General features: G+C 46.7%; 1 protein-coding gene across 10 annotated transcripts in view; it reads right to left on the reverse strand.

Annotated features, from left to right (window-relative positions):
- The window catches only part of LOC108050259 (serine/threonine-protein kinase Doa), a 35,351-nt gene that overhangs the window by 3,216 nt on the left and 4,464 nt on the right, over positions 1–27,671 (reverse strand). For 2 of the 10 annotated variants that reach the window (XM_017131836.2, XM_017131834.2), the window contains exons 2-4: positions 25,048–26,894; positions 19,105–19,303; positions 17–92 (exon numbers count right to left, since the gene is read on the reverse strand). In XM_017131836.2, the coding sequence (XP_016987325.2) occupies positions 17–92; positions 19,105–19,303; positions 25,048–26,666 (1,894 nt within the window). In that variant the 5' untranslated portion in view covers positions 26,667–26,894. The other 8 variants (XM_017131830.2, XM_017131833.2, XM_017131835.2 and 5 more) reach the window with 8 other exon arrangements.

Genomic DNA, 27,671 nt, shown 5'->3' on the forward strand with positions numbered 1-27,671 from the left:
AAAAATTGTCACGAACATCTGTGATGGAGAATGTCTCCGGTGTGGTAAATTAAGTGACCATCAGCATCATCTTGAATGACGGGCTTTGCTGTCTGTTCGAGCAATCGATCGGATCGGATTGGAGCGGAGCGATCGACGACGTAGGGTGGTTGCAGTGGTTGCCGTTGGCGTTGCCGATGTTGCAGGGAGTGGGGCGGTGGTTGCGGTGTGAGGCGACGATTGCGATTGCGTTGCGGGTGGTGCATTCGATCCGTTGAGAGAAGGTGGGTGGTTGCGAGCGAAACGGCGAGCGAAGAATTTGCGAGCGAGATTGTTGTAGAAGTTGGGGGGGCGTGGTTGTTGATGATGGCAGTAACAGACGTACACATAAGGTGCGTGTGTGCGTGTGTGGTAAAAGTATGTAATTTGAAAGAGAGAAAAAGAAACAAAAAAGAAAGAGAAAAAAGAAACAAAAATTTATATATTTTCCAGGGGTTCAATCGGTGTTCCAGGGGTCGAGGCCATCAGCAGGTCAAGCCAATCAAAAGCGCGTCACATCCAAACGATCCCACGATGGCACCAAAAGCAATCGCATTCCGTTTATAAGTCAGCCGCAGATAGCCCGTTAACCAACCAACATCATCATCATTTCATCATCCCCATCAAGTTGTGTATGTACATCATCATCATCAACCCCATCATCATCATTGTGATTTTCATCATCATATTCAGAAAAAACACGAGAAAAATACGTTTCGTTTGTTCGATAAGAAAATTAGTTCGGACAAATTTTTGAGATTTGTGTTTACAAAAATGGTTAATATCAAAACATGTACAAACAATATAATATATAATGGCATATAGGTGTATATCGAAAATGGCATATATAATGTATTATATATATTTATAGGAAATGCACCAATAGCTGTGCTCTTGTTTCTTGGGCAATAAAAAAAACAACAAACCATTAAATGTTTAGTAGTTACATTAATAGCTTCTTTTTTTGTAATATTTCGTAAATGTAAAATGGTAAAAGAACAATTAAAAACGTTTTTTGTTGTATAAGTCAAGGTCAGAGGATTTCTTACATTGTTTCCTAGTTTTAATGTCAAAATCGCATGCAAAACGCGCAGACAGGAACAATAATTGTATCTGTTAGTCAACATGGAAATACAATCCGCAGTGCTGTTAGCTTTTTCTGTAGTATGTCGACTGTTTGGGGAGTAGATTGGAGATGGGGTCTTGAGACAGGGGATGGGTTGGGTGTCAATGGACAGTTGCAGTTGCAGTTAGAAGAGGCTGCGCCAACAAAGCTCAAGCTGCTAACGAATCATCCATCCCCAGGATGTGGCTCATTGCTTACAAAGGTCGAGAGTGTCTTTGGAATGCGTGACCTGTTGAACAGCGCCGACGAGGTGGCGCTCTTGGCCAGCAGGTAATGATCATGTTGCTGCAGGTAGGAGGACGACTGCTGCTGATGCTGCTGGTAGGCATCCAGTTGGGATCTCTGTGGATACAGCGAACTGCCGCCCAAAGCATTGGAACGCCTGCTACTCCCACTGTACGAGTCGTGGAGGTAGCTGGATCCTGAGCCCGTTCCCGTTCCCGAACCCGGCTTGTAGCGATCAAACTCGCTGAGTACGGCGGCGGTACGTGAACTGGCGCCCTGATACCGCTGCTGCTGACGACGAGCATCGGCCGCCGCCAGTCGGGCTCCAATACCGCCGAAAGCCAGTGCCCCGGAGCTGGAGGAGTGCATCAGCTGGCTACTGGGCTTGTACTTGGCGAGGTCATTGTTGTTGCGATCTGATTGGGGCAGAAAGCGGCTCTTGTTGGTGGTGCCGGAGGAGAGTGCCGTCGCTGCTGCCGTTGTGTGGTTAGAAAGAGCAGAGGTGCTAGTGGATGAGGTGGTTATTGTATCGGAGGGGGTGGTGGTGCTGGAGATAGTGGTGCTGCCATTGACAGACGTGATCTGTGTCTTTGGGGTTGTGTCAGCTGTGTGGGTTAGTTGCACAACGGGCGCAGCCGAATCGGTCTCGGTTTCTGTCTCCTCCTCATCGGAGGAGCTACTGCCCGAGGTGCTTTCGGAGGAGCCACTGTCATCGCTACCATCTCTAGTTACTTTTTTGCTGCGCGACTTCTTCTTGGGCGCCTCCTGCGGCACTTCCACTTTCGCTGCTGCTGATAATGCCGCTGCAGTTGCTGCTGCAGTTGCCGCTGCTGCTGCTGCCTCCTTGGCCCTTTTGGCCTCCTCCTCGACAGCAACTGCCTCTGCTTCGGCCGCCGCTATTGCCGCTTCAGTCTTCTTCGCCTCCTCGGCTGCCTCTTCCATGCGCTTGACGCGATCTCTCAGTTCGCGGCGTTTGCGCATGCGCTCCTCAAACTTTTTGGCCTCCAGAAACTGGTTGTCCTCCCGCAGCAGCATAAGAATGGCTGCATTGTCCTCGGATGAACGATCGTCGGCGAGGATTTCTCGCTCTTCAGCAGTCAATTCTGGTGGTGGCTGTTCCTTTCGTCGATGTGCGAAGCGGTTCCTCGAGTTCAGGGGTCGATCTTCCGCGCGACCGGCTGCATTTCGACCACTGTCTTGGATTTCAGCGGCTAGGAGGCTTTCGGTAGTTTTGGTTCTTCCATAGGCCCTTGTGGAGCGCGGCGAAAGGGCTTCTTCTTCACCTCCTCTTCGGCCATAGCGACTGGACGGATAACCTGAGGCTCCTCCAAGACGCAGGGCATCGTGATAATCGTATCGCTGCCCATAGTCCAGAGGGTAATTCTCGTCCAGCAACCGATTTCCGCTGGTCAGATAGCCACTATCGTTGGACTCCGCCATGTAGCGTTGTCTTTGAGCTCGAGTTCGATAGGGAGTGCGCTCCTTACGATCCGAAGCATTAAAAGAGCTGGAGGACAACTTTGACTTGCCCAGCTGGTGGGTTGTAGCCGAGCGGAGCAGCCCGCCACTGCTGCTGGCGCCATAGTCGTCCGGTTCCAGCGTCTTGTCACGATCCTCCTCATGGCGTCGCCTTCCGGCCGCTCGCTCCAAGATGTCCGAGTATTTGTTCTCCAGCCGGGAAATGGCAGACTGCTTGCCTCCAGCGGCAGTCGCTGAGGTGGTGGGCGTTCTGTCTTTGTCCAAGAGCAGATCTCGTCGCTGAGAAACCAGACGATTTGGGGGGGATTTGGATTAAGATTCAGTTTCGGATTCAGGGGTTTAATGGAGAAGGAAAGTGCTCAAAAGCAGCGCTCGTGTGAAACCAACGGTGACGGACGTAAAACTTTTTACGCTCCACGAAAGAAGAAGGCCCAGAGACCGAAACCCAAGCCCAGACTTAGACCCATTTAAATGGCCTTTTCGGCAGTGGCTAATTATGGGGTGCTTGGGCCTTTTCATTTTGCACAATTTCACTACCATTAAAGCCACTCTATCCGGCTTTCTCCATGTATTTTCTACTTTTCGGAGAGGTGGTCTGCGGGGATACCCTTTATTTTTATTTAGAATGCCTAGCGAAATCTAAACAAAAAAGTCCACGGCGCGACGACCTTCAAAGTTTATATATAAAACGGCAGAAAATCGTGAATAGCTTTATACACATCTGTGGCGTACAGAGAGATACAAATATAGCGGAATAGAGAAAAGCGCCGAGATGTTGGAATCGAAAATAAATTCGACAACGTAAACGCACACGGCAAGAATGAAGCTGAAGATATAGAATGAGCATATAGAAGCGCTATAAAACGCGACCGTGTGGGCCCCTAATATAATATCTGCACATATATCTGTGTAGGAAGAAACTTTCTATAGGCATGTGTGTAGCAATAGAGGTAGCCTTAGTGCAATACTGTTTGGGCAAACACATATATACACCTTTAATTGCGCATATTTTCCCGTTTCGGCCGTCAGAGATGTCACACATCTAGGGCAGTCAACCTTTCGCTGACTCACGGGTGACAGGTGAGATGATTTCTTTCGGTCTCCAAAATGGAATACCCAGGCAGTGAGTCATGAGGCTCGCTTTTGGGATCTCGATCTGGGTCTGGGTCTGGGTCTCTGTCTCCGTTGGTTTGCACACCGCTCGCTGCTGATCCGCTTTGTTTGATTTCGAAGATACTAACATCGTCTGGGTCGCGGTCCCGCCTTCCGCCTCCCAATCCTCGTATGAGTGGCTTATAGTAACCGCCCACGGGACTCAAGTGGGTGCGCAATCTGTCCAGGGCGTTGGCTGTGGTGGAGCTCTTCTGGTAGCGACCCATCAAGGCGGCACTGCTGCTGCTCCCGCTGCTGCTGGGATGGTAGCCCAATCCTGCGGTGCTTCCCAGGCCGCCGCCTGCATAGTAGCGTCTGTGGCGATCGGCCATCTCCCGTTCGTGATCGCGATCTCGTTCCCTATCCCGTTCCCGTTCCCGTTCCCTTTCCCCTTCCGGATGTCTCCGGCTGGCCAACGATTTGTCCGAGCTGCGGCGTCGTTTGCTCTGCTTTTGGGTCTGATTACTGGATCCACCTTTTCCCTTATTATTATTATTATTGTTGCTGTCATTCGTTGGGGTCTTGGAGAGGCTGCGTCTGGGTTTTGAATCTTTTGGTTCCTCGGCTATAGCTGCCGCACTTGAAAGAGAAGCCCAACAAAACAATAAGTTCTGGTGAGGATTGATTCGTTTTTTTTTTTTTTTTTTTTCGGTTTGGATGCGTTTATCCACGCGGTTCGCGACGGACGACGGACGGGACGCGCTGCCACGACACGGACCAAAATTTAACTGAGGAAAACTTGGGAAAATTTTTCGGAAAATTCGTGCGACGACGAAAGAAAGAGGCGGCAGATGCGAAGACCGAAGTAGATGAAGGAAATAATGCTGCTGCGGCAGCCAGAAAATATTGAGGAATCGTTTTTATTTTTGTGAAAAGTGTGAAAATATTGCGCACTTGCCAGAGCGAGAGGGGACGAGAGGGTGCGAGCGAGAGCGGGAGAACACCCAAATAACATATGTAGACGAGTGGGTGGATGGGATAGTATATTGGATGCGATTCGCTTCGTAGGGGAATGCTTCTTTTGTCTGCCAGCTGGACGAATTAAAACGCACGCGAAGCGCACGCTTAATCGCAATGCATTTCACTTTGTAACTTGTACAATAAAAAAAAAAAAGGGGGGAGGGGGAGAACCGAGTAGATGAAGGAAATAATGTGCTGCAAATATTGGATCGTTTACATTTCCGTCAAAAGTGTGAAAATATTGCGCACTTTCCAGAGGGAGGGGGGAGAAGAGGGGGGGAGAGAGAAGAAAAAAAAAAAAAAAAAAAAAAAAAAAAGGTTGGATGGGATGTATATTATCATGCTCGAATGTTTTTTCAGCTGGACGATTAAAACGCACGGGAAATTATCGTAAAGTTCGTCAGTTAGCGCAAAAAAGTCGAAAGTCTTCGCAGAAAAAGCCTTGAACTCTCGCCGACAAAACAACAAGTCAACAGAAGAACAATAAAAGTGCTGCTGGTTGAGCGGAAAAGAAATAAAAAGAACAAAGGGAAACATTTTACGTTTTATTTTAAACGTGCTCGCATATAAATAATAAAGAAGCAATTGCAGTTAAACAAAGAGCAGCGAAAAAGAGAGATCGCATACTTTATAAACATGCGTAATGAGGAAGAATTTGGCAGACATCAAATAGAACTAGAGAATTTATCTGGTATTCCCCGAAGACAGCTGAAGAGATTTTTAAAGAATTCTACTACTAAAGAGAATCACTCAGAGAATGCATACAGCTGTGAAAGCTTTTGGGGAAAGCAAGCTTTTTTGTGCAACCAAAAGTTCTGGCGAAAATATTGAACTTTTGTTAGCCTTATAAGAATGCGTATATTTTGGCAAACATTTCGAGGTTTTATGGAAATGCTGGAAGACATAAGTAAACAGATTTCATTTTAAAGCAAAGTTTTGGCCAACTATCTTCCATTTCAGTTTAAAGGTATTAATCACCAAAACAATTATTGACTCTTAAGATTGACAATTAGAGGTATCCAGCGCAAATAAGACTGTCTGACTGTGGAGCTCTGTTAAGCTCTATTTGATTTATGACTGGCAATTAAAAATGATAAATCAAATTCGGACTGCAGGCAGTACTCAAATCTTTTCTCCCCTGGCAATCATTCACGATTTATGGCAACGTGATTTTCACACTTTTCGAGATCGTCGCACTACTGGAAGTTCAGGTGCGAGTTCAACGCGATTAAAAACGCACTCGAGCCGTTTACATAATTGGCCTTCTTTTCGATGGCCAAAAGGCAGTTGGCCGAGAGATGGGAAATGCAATATACGAAACGAAGAAATGATCCGATCGCGAGATACTTTCGACCGCGGAGTGACGCGCTGCAACTAAACTCGCAATTACGCGCTGACCACTCTGCTTAAATCAACGCCAGAGCCAGAGGCAGAAATAAAATCCCGAGGCGAGTGAAATGAAAATAGAGGGAAAAGCAATGAGCGAGTTTTGACCGAGTTTTTCGTTTGACGAAAGGCGACGAAAGTAAAAGAAGGCACGCAAAATTAAAAATAAATTATAAATCTTTTGCTTGATTTCTTTTGCATCGATTACCGATTGCGTTGTTGCTGTTGGTGTTGCTGTTGCTGCTGGTGTTGCTGTTGCTGTTGATGTTGCTGCTGATGTTGCTGCTGTTTATTATCAGGTCGTTCGCTCGGATTGCGTCGAAACCGCTGCAGCAGACTGTTGCAGCTTTCAGAGAGCAGCTGCGTGACGCTGGCGGCGGTGGCGCTGCGCATGTACCGCCGCTGCGGACGCTGCTGTACCGCCTCCGCGTCAGCTGTTTTTCCATTTTCAACGGCCGCCGCCGACGCTGCCGTGGGCAATATCTTTTCGCTTTTTTCGCGATGAAAACGATTCAGAAATGTGGCCATTTCTTGGCTTTTTCGGATCTCGAATCTCCCCTTTGCGGTCGGTTTCGCGTGGGTCTCGCCCGAGATGACGATGACGACAATCGGATAATACTTAACGCCTCTTAGGGGCTGGTTGTGGGTGGGTGTACCGTCTGGCCGTTTGAATTTTTTGCGGATACGGAGGATCGTGCTCTTCCGACTTGGTCTATTTCATTAATTGTACTGATTTCTGGTATTTGTTGGGAGCATGAGTTTGTTGTAGACAAATAAAATATAAATGTATTGTACGTTCTCGGAGTGGCAATATGTACGTAGAGATCTAGTATAGAAGAGCGTATTTATGTGTAAAAATAATTGAAATTGTAAGAGATTCGGCAGCTTCGACGGAAATAGACACACACAACAGAGGTAAGTTGCAGTCGCCCCCGCCACTGCGACAAATTCAAATTGTTGTTTCATAAAAACTGCATTTTAAGTCCCCTTTCTTTCACACGCACTTAGAGCCATCCAATTTTGGATTTTAATTTTCGTTTCCGATTTCCCAGGCGATTTCACAGCGCGTTTCCTTCACCGATTGCCGATTGCCTGCGCATTGGTCGAAAAAAACAAACCAAAATCAGCGCAACATGAACGAAAGCGCACGCCACAAATACTAATTATAAAGATTGAAAATATCGGCGATGTCGAGAACCCCGAGCAAAGAACACGGCCGTAAGATCTGCGGGAGAGCTGAACTGAGTGTGCGCCTCTTCCCGTTGCTATTATTGTTTGCAGCGACCGAAAGAAGCCAAAAAAACTAACTGCAAAAGAGCTGTGAGATAGGGTAAGGTATTATGTACCCTAATTAGAGTGGTATTACCCAAAAACTTGGAACCACTTTTCATTGCCAAAAGTTAAAGGCTGTGGTATATTTGCATTCAATCAAAATATTAAGTTTAAGGAGGGTTGAGGAGTGAAATTAGGGTATTTAGTAGTCGAGTCAGTCTCCGGATCGATCAGTCATTTCTGTTGGAGAGCGCGAGAGCAGGTCGTGAGTGTTACATATTTTTAGAAATTCGATTCTGCTGAACGCGCTCCGTGTTGTTTAGTGTTTTTTAATTATTAAAACGATTACATTGAGGTCGCTGTTTGGCATTAAATTATTTAAACAAATAAAAATCTTGGAAGCAGTTAAAAAATAACCAAAAAAAAATGTTTAAGCGCTGCATTCAAGTAAACACACATAAATTAAGTAGCCAGAGACTATTTATAGTGCTCGTCCCGCCGAGGAAATTGACATTGAATTTCCCGCAGTCTTAAGTCGATTGTGCAATGTTGTCGATGTCGACAAGTGCAAGAGCCTGCCAAGAGGCCAAGAGATCGGTGTAGACGCCAAGGGGACCGAGATTGTAAGGTTGGAGGTAAGCAATAAAGTGTTTCTGTTCTTGGGAACGCTTCACACTTGAAACGCCACCAAAAGTACAGGAAGTACAAACTTGGGGGCCAAAAAAAATTAGCAAAGCGAAGGCAACTAGAGAAACAGGGGGGCAATCGTCATCATCGTCTTCGTCGGAGGCCTTTTGGAGCCCATCGATGAGTCAGCCGGCTATTTTGGGGAAAACTTTCTTTGGAAGCGTAGCATGTTGTTAGTGGGCATTTGGGCATATTTTTCAAACACATGTGCAACACGAACACAAGACAAAAATAAGTTTGACGAATAGAATCTACCTCGATAAAATGCAGTCCCAAAGCGGACTTGGACATTTCATTCTGCTGCTGCTGTTGATGTGGTTGGTGTTGCTGGCTTGAGTGATTGAATATGACAGAATTGCTTTGTTGTAGCTGCGACTGCTGCTGCTGTTGTGGTTGCTGCGGTTGCATGTTCGACGACGATGACGCCGGGGACGCGTAAAACAATTGCGTATTTGTATTTGGATCGTATTGAAGACCAACGGCACCGCCACCTCCACCTCCAGCGGAAGCATTTAGAAACTGCGTATGCGGATGCGGTTGCTGCTGTTGGTGTTGGTGGTGCTGTTGCTGCTGCTGATACTTGACCGGCTGCATCTGATTCGGCTTGGGATAGGCATACGGATCAAAGGTCTGCAGCGGCTTGCGATCTGGTTGCTTTGGTACATTATAGTAATTCCTACTCATCATGCCCAGGCCAAAGTTGGAATGCTGGTGTTGTTGCTGCGGGTGTTGGTGTTGCTGTTGTTGCTGATGTTGCTGTTGCTGCTGATGTTGTTGGTGGAACTGCAGGGCCGTGGGCCTCTGGGCGGAGCTAAAGGAGGCCGAATGCGTCAGTGGGGCACCGGTGCGGGGATAGCTCATCTTGGATTGCGGCTGGGGCGCCTGGTAGCCGTACATCTGGGGCATCATACCGGGCGGCTGGTGCTGCAACGGCTGCCCAAACTTGTTCTCCTTGTTGGTGTTCTTCTGCAAAAACATTGCCAGTCCCGATTTGGGCGCCTGCTTGGGCACATGCGAGGAGGAATACGACTGTTGCAGCTTGTGGGGCAGATTCTGTTGCTGCTGGGCAGGCATATGCTGCTGCTGCATGAAGGGATCACTTGCTCCATTCATGGCCGAACATGCAAAGCTATTCCAATTCAGGAAGGGTCGTTTGTGTTGGGGGTATTGCTGCTGCTCCTGGTATGGCTGCTGTTGCTGATGTGGTTGCTGCTGTTGTTGCTGCTTCTGCTGCTGCAGCAATCTCTGGTAGCCACCCATGGGCAGCTGTGAGGTAGAGTTCGACTTTCCGATAGGATAGCAAATCCTTTGTTGCTGCTGTTGTTGAAGCAACGGCTTCTGCGGATCGTAGAGCTGCACTGGCACGGGGATCTGAGATTCACCCACATACTTGCTGGTGCTGCTGCTCGTGGGGCCTTCGACTGCAGTCTTCGGGTCTTTGTGTTCCCCTGTCAGCGACTGCGACATGATTGCATTATTAGTGCTGGTACTAGTGCTGTTGCTGTTGTTGGTTGTGGTCTTCAACTTTAGCATGTCGTTCAAGCATTTTTCTAGCTTGTTGTCGACATCTTTCTGGCGCTTTGTGGCCGCTGACGACGATGACGATGTTGGCACCTCCAAGTTGGCAGACAACGCCGCTGCTGCACCACTTTGTTGCTGCTGCTGGTGATCGCTTGTTGTTGCTGCTGCAGTTGGGGTTATTGTGGCTGTTGACGCTGTGGTTGTTGCCGTGGTAGGGGCAATGTGGAACGATGAGGTAAACTTCGAGAGCTGCGGCAAGTGGGTGGTGCAACAGTTGGTCACCGTAAAGCTGCTCGTGCTTATCGTGCTATTGCTCTTCTCCGATTTTCGTTCTAGAGAAGCGGAATCGCCTGGGCCTGACTCCTCTATGGGCGCCACATGTTGCGGTTGCTGCAGTGGCTGGTGATGTTGCTGCTGGGGATTGCTGGATTCCTGCGGCCGACGGAAGAAGGCGGCGGCACAGCGAGGCGAAGGCACACAGGAACTGCTGGAGCTTTTCAAAACACCACTGGGTTTGCTAACAGTCGGAGGAGCAGCAGCCAACGCTGGAGGTGGTGGCGCAGCTTTGAGTGGCTCTTTAGGTGGAGGTTCCTTGCGTGGTTGCGTCATTAGTATCGCAGAGTTAGAAGTGCTCCTGCTCAACGAAGGCAGATTCTTCATATAGCAGGGTATATGCGTGCGGCTAGAAGTCCTCAGCAGAGGAGCTCCCATGGGTTGGCCACCACCCGGCACATGGGTCATGGAAACGCTCTTTGGCAACACCTGTTGCTGCTGTGCTGGAGGTTGCTGCTTAACCGGCACTCTGCTCACGAAACTCGTTCCCGCCGATGGAGATTGCTCGTTGCAGATCAGCTTGTAGAGATCGTCCTTGGTCACCGCCTGACGCACTTTGAGATCCAGATGCGACAGGGAGGCATTCTTCTGCAGCTTATGGGGATAATGTTGGGCCACCTGTGGCTGTTGAGGTCTCTGTAGCTCCTTCTGCGCCGCCTCTGCCACTGTGGGATCAAATATAGCCAGTTTCTTGGCGGTCTTGGCATCCACTTTAAAGGGCTGTCCAGCATCACCTAATTGCGCCCCACAGATCTTCTCGTAGTTCCAAAAGGTGCGCTTTGGTGTTTGTCGCTTTTGGGAGCTAGTTAGATTCTCGCTCCAGAATTCGTTCATCAACTGCTTGTTTAGGGACAGATTCGAACCACTTTGCATTCCGTTCTTTGCGGGTAGCGGACGCATAGGAGCCGGCGTACTTAGCGGCATATTCGAACTGGAAATGCTGCGCTGCAGCTTTGGCTCGCCTACAGACTGTGAAAATATGGAGGGATATGCCATTCGCGGGGCACCTCCTCGGCTGTTGGGATTTTGGGCAAAGTTAATTGAAGAAGACTTGGATAGTCCAGAGGAGACTGGCTGGATTCCCGCTCCTGGAGCAGCCTTCGTCACCGACTGTTGCGAAATGGACTTGGCCAATGGCTGCTGCTGACGCTTGATCCTGTCATAGAGATCTTCGCACTCCTGGAACTCTTGGTGCAGCTTCCTATCCAGCTCGCTGTAGTCGGGCAAACTCTTCAGATACTTGTTCATCATCTCGATCTCGGCATCATAGAAATTCGCATCCAACTTGGCGCTGTTCTTAGCTGCTGCCGACTTCTCCTCCAGCTCCTGTTGCTGTTGCAGCAATTTGTCCAGACTGATCTCTTTGGACGGAGGTGCGGCGGGAGCAGAGGGTTTGTTGACATTCTTTGGGGCCCGACATGGCACTGGCGGAGGCGGCGATGATGAAGGTGAACTGGATGAGGACAGCGATATACTCGAGGCCGGGCTCGAGGCAATGGTGGCCATTAAACGAGAGGGCAACGCTGCTGCCGAGGCACTACTGATGGTTCCCGTGGCCGCGTTGTAGGCAAGTGGATGGTGTTTCCGCGGTAGTGGAGGCGTGGACTTGGGACTAGCCGGCAGCAGAGGTGGACGGCTTTTCCGGATGGCCAAGGGTGAAGATATTGGTGAACGCACTGCACATTTGCTCTCTGGTATGCTGGAAGACATCACTGAGGCGAATTGCGGGGAGACCACCTGGAAGAATTGTTGACCACTGGCCGGTGGTGGTGTCGGTTTCTGCATGGCTGCCTGGGTTTCCTCTTTGGTTCTTAGATTTGGCGACGATGCGACGGCGGAGGAGGAGGAAACCGTTGGAGGCACTGTAATTGCTGGTTTGCCGGCATCTTCACTCATCTATAGAAAACGATCGCGCACTGTGAACCGTTTGGGTTCTATGAATTAAAGATCCGATTTCAGTTGAATCCGTTGATTCAGCGTGGTTTGCAATCTATTTCAGCTGAACTCGTTTATTCAGCTTATTCGCGGTTTCTTGAGGTGTGATCTGTGTGTGCGTTTGTTTTAGTGTTCAATTTAATCATATACAAAAATAACCTTTGCACTTCCTGTTTTTAAAACCCTATAACTCACCCTAATTTAAAGTGTAATAATGTGTTCCTACCATCGAGGTAAATTCTATAAAAAAGATTTCGAACAGAACACAGGAGGAAGGAGACACCAAACACCAGACGAGCTACAGACACCACAGAGCGATAACCAACACGACGAGAACGAGGACGACGACCAACCTGCAGGTATTGCTCCGGTATTTTACTGTTCTTTGGCACAATGATCTTCTTGATGATGATGATCTTGTCGCCTTCGATCTTGGTAATTGTGATGGGCACGCCGGGCATAGGTCGCTGGGGTTTTACGGGCATTGCTTGCTTGGGAGCGATACGAGTAACTTGAGGTCCGGTAAGGATGCCACCGGGACTTGGCTTAACAGCTGGAGGAGCGGGCTTGGGTTTCGGTTTCTTGTCAGGCACATGTTCCTTGTGGTCGCTGCGCACAATGGAGAAGTGGTACAGTGGTTTATCGTCATCCAGAATGCTCTTCTGCGGCACTGTTTTCTTTTCTACTCTGCGCAGAACCACTCCAAGCATGGGTGACTCCTTGGGCTTGATGGTTATTGATCCACTGGGCGCTGTCACTCGCTTTAGGCTTACTCCGAGATTGGTGCCCACTGGTGGCGGTGTCTTGGTGCGATGCACCATCTTTCCGGTGGGTATCTCACGGTAACTATCATCCATTCGCCCCCTCCGATGCTCCTCCTCTATCTGTTGTTGAACCTTTGGATCGGGGTCTGTATGCAGAGATGGTTCGGGTGCCACCAATGGTGAGGGTCCCGGGAAGAGTGAGGTGAGGCTGCTGCGGCGACGGTTCATTACATTAGGCGCTGATACCGTCTTAGCGAGGGGAAATTTGGTTGTCTGGGAAGCGGCTGCCACAGGTGGTTCCACCCCAGAGGTACTAGAGGTGCTGCCCCGTCGACTGGCTGCCTTGCTGGGCTGTCGTGAGGCTGATGCCGAGGCACTGACGCAAGCAGAGTCCAGACTGCTCATGCTGGCGGAACTCTGGAGGCGATCGGGAGCAGCGCTCCTTTCGTGATTACGGTCTGGCGAAATGGATCGCTCGCGGGTGCGATTGTGGGACCGGGCTCCGCGAGCTGCACGCTGCATTCGAAGCAGCTCAATAGAGTCGGCCAGGTGGGAGGTGCTCTTCGTGGGTGGGGAATCGTCCTTGGATGAGGCCTTGGGATGCGAAAGGCTAAGCAGTTGCATCTCCATGGCATCATCCATGTTACCGGGCAGGGAGGTAATTCGTTCCCTAGGGCCTGAGTTGGACGGGAGGGAACCTTTGGCTAGTTCTTCATCTTCATCCTCATCTTCTTCATCATTTTCTTCCTCATCCTGTTGCTTTTCGCGCTCCTCTTCTTCCTCCTTCTGCCTGCGCTTCTCGCTCTCCATCACCCGCTGTAATTGGGCCTGCACCTCGAGGGCAGCACGTGCTCTGGCCTTGGACTCGGCCTCGCGGGCCTGTCGCAACTGTTCCTGGGCGATTGCTCGCGCTTCCGCCTCTGCGTGGGCCCTAGATCTGGCCTCTGCTTCGGCGGCGGCTGCCGCCCTTATAGTGGCCAAATCCGTGGCCGTCATCTGCTTGATGCTCAGGCGGCGCTCCGTGTTGAGAATCAACTCCACCTTGGTGCTGCCACCCTCCGGCTTCTGGGCCGTGAGATCCGGACAGCCGAGGGCGATGAGTTCGCTGAGTTCGTTGGACATTCCGTAGGCTGGGGTTGGTGATTTCTCCGGTTCCTGGTCAGTTTTCTTTCTTGGTCCCAAGGGGAAAAAAGTACTCGATTATCTAATATTGCACTGGCGTCTCCCTCGAATTGCTTTGGGTTTGACTAGCTGGGCAAGACTCGCGAGGCTGCCAGTGCTGGCGGCAAAGGAAACCTGCACAAAATCGGATCAGTTCGTATTGGTTCTATTCGGATCAGATCGGATCGGAACAATCGATCGCACGCTCAATGTCAATGTCTCATTGGCATTTTGGCAAATGCCCGGCGACTTGACTTACTAATTGTATTAATGGTCGTCATTCGACCATAGACTTTTCTTTTTGGCGCCCATATACATCCGACATATATGTGGCATATACCACCCCCAATTTGTTTTGGTATATAGAGCATATACAAATTACAAATCGTAAACAGCAATGAGCTCATTGATCGCGGCGCCGCCTAGCCAAAAACCTCTTACCCCTTGCGATTCTAGCCAAAAGACCTGCACCTTGCCCTAGATATATTGCGATGTGAATAAATGAATATCCCTGGAAAGATCGTTTTGGCTGATGTGTGATATCTCGGTGGGGTTCATTTGGCATCTTTTCCCATGCCTTTCTGTGTTCCGTTCGAAATCTGTTTCTTATTTTAACAAATAGACGTCGACGCACGTAAATTGGCGCAGCCGGGCATTATACCTAGTACACAGTACGTGTGACGCTGGTACCAGTACAGTGAAACCTCATCCACGGAGTTGATTCTTCGAAAATTGAATTTACAGACTTAATTTAAGAGATAGATCTCCGATCTCTGATAAAAACATTCAACTTGATTGCATTTTTAATTCACTTTAGATTTCAATTAATTTTCTGATCTTCATTGATCTCTGGCTTAGCTTTCACTGTACCGAAAACACACATTCAATCTTGCGCGCACACATGCGAGTTGGAAAAACCAAAGGGGAAAAGTTTTCCACCCCAGTTGACTTTTATTTTGGTTCGCATCATATGGCCAAAATTGTATCATGTACAAGTTTGTGTCTTGGATTTTCGCTATAAGTTTGTTGTGGCAACTAAATATAAATGCAAGCCTAACGAAAATAGCTTTCGAAAATTATAGAAAACGCCAGCTAAGCGGAAAGTGGAGGATGGAGGAGGGCACCAGAAGGAGACGCCGCAACGGCGCAGATCAACATGATGATGATGTGGCAGCCTGATGAATAATCCCCGCCGATCTGTGGCGCACATATAAATATATAGTTTGTGTATATGTAGCACACAAACACTAACAGACACACACGTGTGTGCTCCATTTGTTAGTTTTGAGTTTTTGTTTTGATTTGCTTGGCCGCTGCGTTGTCTTCTCCTTCGCCTTCGAGTACACAGAAAATATTATTACTTTCATTACAACTTTTACCTAACATTAAATTTGCGCAAAATAAGATTTATTTTCCTAACCTTGAGATCGAGCTAAAGTTTACTTTAAAACTACAACTCGACATTAAGAAAACTTTTCATAGGAAGACCTCGATCATATAGAACGGTACATATTTGCTTCAGTTCCCAAATGATCGTAATTTATTACTGTGTATCCGAGTGTATGACTGTTGCACTAGCCTTCTCTATCCATACACTTCTTCTATTAAAAGTATCTTTCGCCTCGGTAATTGCAAACTTGATGGAAAAGTGCAAAGTTTACTATCAGCTTTTTGGACGTTTTGCAGCTGCTTGACTGGCTGACTCTTATCCCATTTTATGTTATTTCTAATTATTTACTCGCCACCGTTGGCGGGGGGTCAATAAAACAGTTTGGCTCTGGTATCTTGCATCTTGTTTTGTTTAAACAAACTCAGTCCGACGAATATCGCGCACTTTTTAACACTTATTTTGTTTTGTTTGATGTTTTTTTTGTATTCGACAATTTTGTTCTTGCCGCTGCTACAGTTTTATTTTTAAAACACTTAAAAGTTCTTAGATTTTGTGTTTGTTTTTTGTTTTTTGGTTGATTATGTCACGGTGCCCAGCAATTGTTTTGGGATTGCGTTTTATTTTCTACCTTCCTCTCGGGCTAAAATGCGTTTCTATATTGCACAAACGCCCAGTATGTACCTCTAAATATTGTTCTATTCGATTATTTGGTAGTCCTAAGCCAAAAAAAAAAAAAATAAAGAAATCAAAAACACAAAAACGCACACACAGCACACATATCGATAAACAAGGTGCGCGAAAGGAGACGATCGATATGAAGATCGATGGGAGTGGGGGAAAACAAGAGACGGCGAGAAAGGGGGGATCCCCGTACCGTTACACGACGAAGACGGAACGACGACAACGCTGGTGGCGACGATATATAGTTTATATGGCAGCAGTTTCGGCGACACACAGCCAACAAACGAAGATTTCAATCTGTTTCGGTTTCCTCAAATTTGAAAATTCTCAGCCGAAAACTGCCCGCGGCAGAGAAGAGCGCAGTCTTTCTGCGGCGCGTGTATTTATAATTTTCCAATGGTTTTAGAGCAAATGGCAAATACACGGCCGAAGAAGATGTTTTCCGCGGGATGAAGCTGCGCGCGCATCTCCCAGAAAGAAACATCAGCTGTGCACCATGGGCCATGGTTTGGAGGGACATGCGCAGAGCACGAAGAGGAATCCCCAAGGCGTCGCTCTCAGAATCGATAAATATATATAGGGAATGGGTACAGACATGGAGAGTGAGCCCCGTGTAAATTCAATGTATATAGCTGCGGTCAAAATAATAGCAATCCCAATAAATCATCTGCTTAGTATCACGGCTTCCAGAAACTTGCCTAAATGTGTCTTTGGAATTAAGACATTTGAAGATTAATAATACATTTGAAGATTAATAAGAAATTCAAAGTAATTTTTGTGACTGAAATGGTTATTCGCATCACTGCATTTATGAAATCCGTTTACAGCAAATATGATTTTAAATATACCCAAGATTCAAAAGGGTTATCCACTCCGTTTCTAAACGATGTTTTACAAATTTTTAGCAGTGCTATTATTCTTGTCTATAATGTAGGTTTCTTTTTGGGAGCGGCGAAAAAGGGACGCCAACCATGCAACACAAGGCAACGAAAGATACTCGCCGACAATCTCTGAATCTACAATTTTGTGACTCACTAGGTAGTCGTCATTGTGGTCTACAAAGTAATCCTCGACGATCCAATTGTCGCCGGCGTACTTGTCCACGGGCATATCACACAGGGCCACCAGATCGAAGTGGTTGCGCTGCCGCTTCAGCATCAGGCAGGGGGTTATGGCCACGCTCTCTCCATTGCCGAAACCCTCCTCCTGCTCCTCCAAATCCGACTCCAGGCCACAGCCGCCATTCGCCGTCTTCTCCGCATTTCGGATGATGAGCTGCTGCTCCAACTGCTGAAAGTACTGAATCTTGGCGGCGCTTAACGATGACGCGGAGGGAATTCTATGCGAGTTACTCAGCCCACTTAATTGGCGGCGACATGGGCAACTGGCAAAGCTGGCGAGGAGCAGTCCGCATCATCAACAGCAGCAGCAGAAGCAGTAGTATCTCATCTCATCACATCGTATTGCAGAGCAGAGAAGAAAACTCTGCCCGCCGTCAACGAGTTAATGTCAAATGATCAATTGAACAAAAATAACTAGGACAGCGGGGTGTGATGGATACAGGGTAAACTATAAAGAACGACCAACAGTGAATGGGAACTATAAAGATCTTCATTAATTAAGAGCTGTTTTTCATACTGCGAGATGGCACGCAGATCGCATAGAAATTGCTTAATTTCTACAATTATATTGCCAAGGTTTCGTTTAAGTGTTCTTTTTAAGTATCATTTTACTACTGATGGTTGTCACTTAGTAGCGTTTCCTTTTTTCGTTCTTTAATTTTAAATAAATAAATAGTTCTTAAGTTACTTTCATTTATATGGATCATTAAGTTTGTTAGCTATGTTAATCCTGAAAACTGTCGTTGCGGTTGATACATTAAGGTTATCATTTAATTTCTATTGCTTTAAGGTCATAGTTAATTAAATAGCAAGTTTAGAGATAGGTAACTACTAGCACACAAAGAGATATTGATTGCTATATTCTATATGACTGCAACCAACTCATATTTCCGCATGCTCTATTTAAAATTCCTAATTTCAACACACTTTAAAGGCCTTGCTCAACCAAGTTACTTTGCGCTAAATACAATCTTATCAACGACCACACACAACTCATGCTGCTCTCCGAGTTTTCGAGTGCTTCGCCTCTTGAAGCCCTTTTACAATCATTTCCATATTCAGTTGCAGTATCATTCCAGAACACTGATTACAATACATTCTTCATGTAATCACTGTACCACAAGACCAAGACCAAAGCAATGTGACACATCTAACGACAAATTTAGCTCATCGCAGCAAAGATAAGAAAGGAGGGAGCAATGGCGAACGATCGTGATAGTGCGATGATCACTTCACTGATCCACTCGACTTGTAATCAAGAATCGGGGATACAACATTCACATACATCTATGATTGGGTTAGCCAAGTCGCGAGGGGTGGGTGATTGTTGCGCCGACAAACGATCGATAGATAACACAACATGCTGGCTGCGAGGGGACATGCTTACTAGATAATCGCTGTCGTGATCGGCAAAGTACTCAACCACTATCCAATCATCGGTGTATTGCATAAATCGCAGCGGACAGCTGGCCAAAATCAGATCGCGACAGTGATCTACGACTGGTGGCGCTGGCAGGTCACGCATCTTTATGTAGCACGGGATCTGGGAGCTCTCAAAGTGATCGGCCACCTGCTGCGACTTTTCAAGATACCGCTTGAAGAACAGCATGGCAGGGGAGTCGATACAAGCGATATTCTAGCACTTATCAAACGAGTGGCACTGCTTTTGGCAATGCACAGGGATATAGAACGCAGGCAATGGTTAACTGAAAACGGTCCGATGTAGTCGCATACGTTGTATCTGTCCGTTTAATTTGTTCTTTTACCATTTTGTTTTGTTTTTAGTTTTCGTTCTTAGTTTGTGATCTTTTGATTTTCAATTTTTTTTTCGTTGCCCTGCCTACAATTTTCACTTGTTTGCTGTGTGGTGTGTATAAAATGAAAAGTTTTTACCTTAGCCTGCGACTGGCGGTTGTTGCGCCCGCTGTCGCGTTCATCCTTGGCGCGATCACGATGCCGGCGACGGGAGCTCGAGTGGGAGGTCTCGTCCCTGTAGCGGTACTTGTGCTGCCGCCGACTTGCGGCAGGCGATTTGCGGTGCGAACGCTTCGAACGCTCCTTGCGTCGACGGGATGAGATGCTGTCATCGAAACTGCAAAAAGAAAGGTGTCCGGTTAGTTTGATCTCGAGAAATATTACCTAACCAAACGACGGATGAATGGCCGTCCTTGGAGCAACGCCCAGCCGCATGGACAACATGGAAAGCTACTTAGCTGCTCAGAAACTCAGCTACTTAGCAGGTAAGCCGCTCCACGCTTGCCTTGCCGCCGGATTCTTAAGCCAGGCGGCCGGCAAGCTAATGCGAGACGTGTGTTGGCGAATCGGTTTTGCGTTACCAATCAAGTTAATCAACTCGGCCGGATGGCTACCTCAGCTGTTGGCTATCTGGCAGCAGCCCACCTCTACCTCCGGCCAAATGCCTTTGAGAGTACTTCATGGTTCGAGGAATGACACAATGTGAAGCATTGGGATATGAACTGAACCCAGCACCCTAGACTCCGATCGAGGCCAGAAACTGTGTCAATAACACATCGGTAGCTCGGCAGGCAGTGTTCATGTTCATGCTCATGTTACATCCACTCACCACACCCACCCCAAGAAGCCCAGACAACGAGATCCACAAGTGCGGGTGGGCAGCGATCTTGGAATGAATCAGCTGATTGAGAAAGATAACTGACCTATGCAGTGCTCAATGCTCCAGCTACTACCAAACTTAAGATCCAAGAAGTATATGCTAATAAGGCAAACCAGCTCTCATTGAGCGATTACGAAAATTTTTGTCGGTTATGTGCTCACAGCTCGCCCACGTGGCCCCCAAAAAGCATCTAAATTTGGGCACAAATTATGAGAAACACAGAACCGAACTGAAGCTGAAAGTGACTTTGGCTACAAGTACGACATCAAACACTCGGTTGTTCGTTGGTTCCGACCTGCATCTGTATATATGTACGAGTATATGACAAAAGCTCAACGCCTGCGCACCCGCCAAGAAAACTACTTGAGCGCACACGCTGTGTATCTGGGATCTCTCCGTAGGCTGGAAAGACTATTGGCCAAGAAACGAACCGAATTGAACCGATCAGCGATCTCTGATCTCTGACTGGCGTCTGTCGCGGAAAAGCCGCTTACGGCCTCGCGGCAGTTAATAAAAGGAATAGCTATAGTTCCATGGTAGCCAAACTCTTTTGGCGTTTTGATTTATGATTAATGACGCGCTGCGTGCAAATTAGAACAGCTTTTATGGCCAACTGTAATTGGATATTAATGATTCGTTGATTCAGATCCAGAATCCGATTCCGATTTCGACAAACAAAAGAGTGGGAGGGGTAGGAAGCGAATGGCAAAGCAAGTTCATAATAGCTTCCCGATTTGGACTGGAGCATTTCAGATCGGTGTTGTGTAAGGTAATTGGCTTAATATTTCACTCAAGGCAGCCGAACAGGTCGAAAGCTTGACTAATAAAAAACCACATAAAATATTATCTTTGACCTAAAAGAACGAATAATGGGTTCACAGCGACTACCATAAAGACGGTTAAGGAAAATGTAAACAAAGGGTTTGGTCGATGTCAAACGAGGAAAGCTCTGATATGGGCGGGCATAAGATAAGATATCTTGGGAAATAGTTACATACATTTTGTTATTGCGGTAGCTATGTTCTGAAACTGATTATCATATGGGTTGATCTGGGGGTTATCGTAGAAATTCGACTCTTTTATTGCTTGGCTCGGTAATAAGTTATGACAGTCTGTGAGAAACCAGATAAGATATGACATGGGGAAACCAAATAAATACAAAGTTGCTTAGCCTGTAGAGGTTACAAGAGGCTATTCACATTATAAAGAAATTCTGCGACGATTGGTTGATAATTTCAAGGATTTAGAATTCTTTCTTGTAAGCCGCTACATTGGGTTATTAAACAATCGCGCCCATATTTATAGAGTTTCTCATTCAGCGGACTGCCCTTGAGGATTTTGCCAGCTCAGACACACCGGGTGTTCTATATTGTTATTTTTCTCTGTTGGCCTCGACTTTTCGCAGGCACACAGATGAGACAACAATTTTATGGCCAGGCCAATCCCATTTCTGGCTTTATCATTCCCCGCATGTGGACACCATTTCCTTGAGTGATTGTGACGACCTTGACCGATTCTTGTTGCCAACTTTTATTTTACGCTTGTACGCAGACAAAAAACACCCCTTTTCGCAACGAATGTCGTTATTAAACACAACTGCCTTGTCTCGGCCAACTTCCTTAATGGCCTGCAATTTGTTAGAACCATGTACAAATTTTCACCATTTCTACAATGATAAAGAATCTGCGACAACAATTAGCAATAAGATCAAGTCAGTCAGATAAGCTCAATCCAAATCCGCTAAAAACAATAACACACTTTGACACGAACTCTGCGATTCTCTTGCCGTTTTGAAAACAAGAATATCTAACTGGAGACATATACAAAATCCATGAAAATATTTGTTTAGCTCTGTTATTGAATTATGAAATTAATCATTTGAAAACCGGTTTTTTTCATGATTTACATAGAGCAGCTGAGACACTTTTAACCCACCAACCAGAGCTGGCTGCACTACCAACCGGCAACAAACATTTGTTGCGGCTCGAGAGATTTTTCTTCGTTTTGTTGTAGATTTTTTTTGTGCTGACCCTGAAATTGCCATAAATACATTAAGCAAAGCGTAGCGCACATATGCGATCTGCCCTCCACCCCCTCCTGCGCTTATACAAATTATACAAATATAAAAAAAGCGTTAGCAATTGGATTTAAATTTTCGCTTCCAATGAACTGCAGAAGTAATGCGTCATTTTGGCTTTATGCGTTGAGGCACGAAAAATACCCGAAAGCAGTTGAATAGCCCAAGAAATGCTAGGGATGGTTCAAGGTTTGCCATCATGGCTCATGAACTATTTATGGCAGGCCAGCTCAATAAATATTCAACTTTGTGATAGACAGTTCATCAGATGAGATGAAATCAAAATATTTTCAAAACCATTTTAATAAATCGGATCAATAAACCTTATATTTGCCAACATGTTTATGTCAATAAGCCAAGGCAAACTTTCTTGGTTCATGAACTGTTTAATGTACGACATTGAGGTTAAATCTTTGGTATTTCAAAATTCTGATTAAAGACTTCAACATTTAAAACTTCCGGATACGTTAAATTCCAAATTAATGCCCATATTAATCCGCAATTTACCCATCATTTAAAGATAAATTCTCGAGACTCCCAAAATGGAATAATTGTGATTTTAAATTCATTAGTATGTCGTGTTTATACCCATCTATCTATTCTTCCTATTTATTTTTGTGACACTTCATTTCCAAAAAGTTAAATCCATCCCTGGTCGACAGAACTTGAATATGATTAAAGATTTATATATGGTGTATACTTTTGTTGTTGTTTGGCTGCTCATTGATTAAAGCAGAATCAGTACTATGCATATATCTTTGTCTTCAAGTGAAACATAATGAGAAACCGGAATTTTCGGTTCGTCCCCCTGATTAAAGTTTCCAACATGGCAAGGGCAAGGGGCAGGGGCCGGGTAAAATGCAAATGACTGTCGCGCGCCTTAAATGACAAAAGAAATGCCGTTACAAATATTGCCGAGTATAACTGATGAAAAGCAGAAATTATGAACAAAGAATGAGTAAGTGGCCAAGTATGTTAGCAGCCCAAACACAGCTGCGGTATTATGCAAATCCATTTGGGTGGCAGATCTCGAATTGAGGGCATGGAGGAGCAGCAGGGCCAGGTGAGCACCATTGGAGGTGACGTTGGCCAATTGCAAGGTCATTGGTTGCGTCTGCGCAAACACCAGACTTGGGGAAGACATCAATAAGCACTTCAGGCCGTTAGTGAGCTAAGCACTGCAAATAATGGAAAGGTCTTTGTGCGTCAGCTAAGGAAAAGGAGGAGGAGGCGCTGCCATCCGAGGAGGAAGTGCCATGTCGGGTTCAAGCGGACAGCCAGTGTCGGGGTCTGGGTCTGAGTCAGTTTGATCCGTTGGTAACGAGAGAGATCGACCGGTTCAATGAACGTAATGAAATTCGCCGAGATTACCTCCTTCCCCTCGGATTTCTACCATCCCAAACGGACCGAGCCGGCCATTACTGTTAACGAAAACAAACAACAGTTAAGCGAATTCAACAACAAACCAAATTAAATATGCCAAATGTACCCCTGCTATCGGCCCGCTCCCAAACTTACAGCCACTCAATTCGAAAAAGGAAGCGATGAAAATTTTTGTGAAATTTAAATCAAGTCTAGAAGATCGCTCAATACTGCATTGTTTTATTTATTTCGTGATTTATGTGAGTTTGCTCTGTGTCTGGGTGCGAGTTTTGTATTTGTTTTTTGTGCGTAGTCAATCACCTTTCGACTGACTCTTTATAGGAAGTCAATAAAATACATTAAAAACATTTCAATTGGCGCTGAGTGTTGCATCCATTATTCACTTTTGTTTTCATATTGTTTGTATTTTTTTTGAGTAGGCCTGCCTTGCGCTGTCGGAAATCGATCGAGAACTGTAAGCTCAAGATCTAAGCTTTATTGTCAGCTTTTAGTTGGCTACCTCAGCTGCCGGCGGTAGCAGCATCGATTATGATCGTATATGGGTCTGCGGAGACAGGTCCGGTTTGTTCCGATCGTGATAAACGTCAGATAAATGAACCCGAGCAAAAAAACAGAAGCAAACCAAATACAAAACCAAAATCCAAATTAAAAGCCAAAAGGCATAGCTGAGATCAATAGGTCCCGCCCCTCCCTTTTGAAAACTGCCACAAGGTGCGGAAACCGACAGTGACAGAGTGAGGATTCCTTTGGGCCAGCTGCTGACATAATTGCCTTAAAATATTCCGCATGAAGGTTACTAAAAAAACTTTTTGCAAAAAAAAACTAGAGCTATTAACCGATCAGGAATTTAAAAAGGAACTCAAAAAATAAAATGGTTCCTATTATTAACAGTTTCATTATAATTTAAAATACTCAATAATCAATTATTTAAAATAAATAAATAAATATATAATATGTTTTACTAATGTTAACTTAACAAAAAACCTTTTAATTAATTTGAATAAGTAGAGATCTTTGCACACATAAATTGACATGGGGAACTTGATAAAAGATTCATGTTTGGCATCACTTTGAAACGTGTAAATAAAGCAAACCCAATAAATTTATATTGTTATATGTCTAAAATGTGTTAATTGATCAGAGCTTGAAATTCATAAAAACCTAGAGATCAGCTGCTGTATAAAACGATCACAATGCAAGCTAATAGAACATTTAACACGGGAAAGTGCCCAACGAGGTTAAAACTCTTGAGCTGCCTTAAGTCAACAAAGCGACAGAAAAGGTTTTGACAGTTAGGCGAATCGCTCAACCAAATGAAGTATGCTCCGTACTTGAGCGTAGAACTCTAAAAGCTTTGCAGTTAGACCGGCCCGGCGCTTAGGTTGCCTAATGAGCCGGACGCAGCTCACCATTTGGACACCGCCGCAACTCAGCGTAGCTCAGCTCATAAGTAGGGGCGGTGTGCTTGACCAAATTTGGCGGAGAGATCTTGAACCGAATCGTAGCGGCACAACGCCAATAATAACAAATATAAAAAAAATAAAAACAGAAAACAAACATCATCGAGAACGAGATTGAGTTGGGTTGAGCTTAAGTTGGAGAAGAAACAATGAGGAGAGTGCGAGGAGGTGGTGACTTTAAATGAAGTGCGGACAGAACGCTTAGTCAGCAAGCTGTGCCGCCACTCAAGGCTAGCTCCAGTTTTCAGATTCGAGTTTCCGCATGCTGAAGAGACACTCACTTATACTCACACGTCGTGGACCCCAAGTGCTCCGACCGTCGACGCGGCTGTTGCTTCTGGTAATTGTTGTTGCCATCCGCTGGAGGCAACAGCACGCGGTCGGGATAGAGCGGCTTGGGTGCCCACGAAGCAGCTGCCACATAGATGTCCGTCCGAGACGTGGGTGGCGGCGAAGGCAGCGGATCCGGCGTTCCAGCCGCATAGCTGTAGTATCCATCCTCCGGTTCATCTACCACGGATAACCGATGCTTGGTCCTGGCTTGTCCTGCCTCATCGCTATACAGGTACTCGTGCATGGATCGAGCGTGCTTACTGTTCTTCCTTCTTTGTTGGGCAGTTGTTAGCTGACTAGTTGGCTTGTTCCGGAGCAACTCGCACTCATCCGGAGAAGCCCTTATCCAAGAGCTGGCCGGCACATACTGCCTCTGCTGGTGGCTCTGCACTAGTTTCGAGAAGTCCACATAGAGCGATTCATCGGTGGCTGGCTTGCGTTGAAACTCATCATCTTCATCACAGTGGGAACGGTGGATATTCTCCTCTACATCCCCATCCTCATCGCCATCATGGGGTGTAGTGGGAGCACCCACGGAACTGTAGAAACTGTAGTTACTGGAGGATTGCGAGTAGGAGCGATTGCGTCCGTAGAACTCCTCCTCGAAGGGTAATCCCTGCGGGAACTTGTTCGAGAATGCCTTTTTGAGACGCGGAGAGTCGTGCGAGTCACTGGAGCCCGTCGACGAGCCAGCTCCCTCTCCGTTGTGGGTGCACGCGTTGCTGCGCTGCTTGATACTCAGCTTGGGCGTGGCCGGCAGCTGGCGGCGCTGGGCCAGAGGAGTGGCCTTTCCGGCTCCTCCGTTGGTGAGATCATTGGTGGCCACCGGCCTGCGCGCTGGCAGCGGAGGCTGCGGTGCCGGGTAGTTCTTGCTGGAGCGCTGACCCAAGCGGACTGGGCAATTCTCCTTGGCGGCCATTCGGCCAGTCTGGTGGGTACGCTTCTGGCTGGTTGGGGTACCCATAGGCTGCTGAGATACTGATACTGGGCCAGCTGGCTGATACTGTTTCCTGGCAGTGCTGGGCGTGGACACCGGGCGGGCAACCTGTGAGGGTGGTGGTGGCGCCCTCGCCTTGCAGTGTCGTGGGGGCGCCGTGGTGGAGCAGGTGCTTTCGATGCGGCGTATCAGTTTGGGTGTCAGTGGTTTAACGCTGCCACCATTCACCAATCGCTGCTGATGTTGTGGATGAAGCTCAGGCTGCAACTTGTAACGGTTGCCGCTGCAATAACTGCTCCTCCAGGGCTGTTGGCGCACAAAATTCCCACCAGTCACACCCTGCTGGTGGATTGAGGAAGTGGACGAGGCGGTTGATGTGGATGATGATCCAGCTGCTGGGTTGTTGTTTCTGCCTGGCATCGATTTCACCATTGATCTGTTGGCTCCGTTGCTGCTCAGAGGTTGGGCAGGTGCTGCTCCCATTTGGCCACTGTTGCTCATGTTGCTGCTGGGATTGTTATTGCCGCTAGTGATACTGCTGTTGTTGCTGTAGCCACAACTGCCGCGCGGCATTCGAAAGGAGCTATAAGGCCGAAAGCCATTTCCATACTGTTGACCAACGACTGGCATTTTGTTAGCTTTTTATGATTTTTATTTCGTTGTTAAATAGACTCGCTCGTTGGTTAATTAATCGTAATTACTGATGTTGCTGCGGGGCAATGATGTTTTTTTGTTGTTGGTAGTGATCTTGTTTAGAATTGGCGTTAAAAATTTAAACCGCTGAACGTTTACTTTAAACGCGTGCACTTTGAAGATCGCTTATCTTTAGCTCTATCGTTATCATATGTATATCGCTGGCTGTTTGAGTTTGAGAATTTTATTGCCTTAATTTTCAATGCTGTGCACACACTTGGCCTGTCGCGAGCGAACTACTATATAAACTACAACACCCAGCCAGATTCCATGTTATACATTGGCCCAACCTTTAATTTCTATAAATTATCGAACACTTTTCTTTTGTCCATTGCCGCCTGCTGCTAATTTGGCTGGTTGAAACGCCTGTAATTAACACGTTCTCGATGGCTTATGAGTTGCCTACCCCACCAACCATTGGCCAGCCCCTCTGCATTTTTGTGACTTCTTTCTGGCCGTATTTCGCGTTTGTTTTAGCCACTTTTGGCCTGTCAGCACGGCGGGGGCCACAATTGAATTAGCTGCTAAAATAACCCTGAACCTTGACTGCGATTTACTCTTTGGCAAATCCAATTGGCCCCAGGCACCGGCCACTGGCAAGTTCATTGATAAGACCCCCAAAACGCAACCAGTTAAGGCTTTATGCAATTCGCAGAGTGGAAGAAATACGCTGGTGGTTGGTAGAAAGTGTCTGCGCATGCGCCGAGCTCAAAGACCCGGCTGCGAACAGGTCCTCCTTCGACCAGTTTTCACAATTTTTACTTTTTTAACCTGATTCAAAAAGGAAACGCAAGTCTTTGGCTCCAAACGGGTCAACAACAGCAGCGCCAGCCAACGGGCAGCAACTTTTTGTGAAGCTGTGAGTAATAGTATCGGAAATGCAAAATCCCTCGCCCAATAAAAACACAATCGGCACGTCCGGTTCTCCTAAGTCATCCACTC

This window comes from Drosophila rhopaloa, unplaced genomic scaffold, assembly GCF_018152115.1.
Source record: "Drosophila rhopaloa isolate 14029-0021.01 unplaced genomic scaffold, ASM1815211v1 contig_178, whole genome shotgun sequence".
Taxonomy (NCBI): domain Eukaryota; kingdom Metazoa; phylum Arthropoda; class Insecta; order Diptera; family Drosophilidae; genus Drosophila; species Drosophila rhopaloa.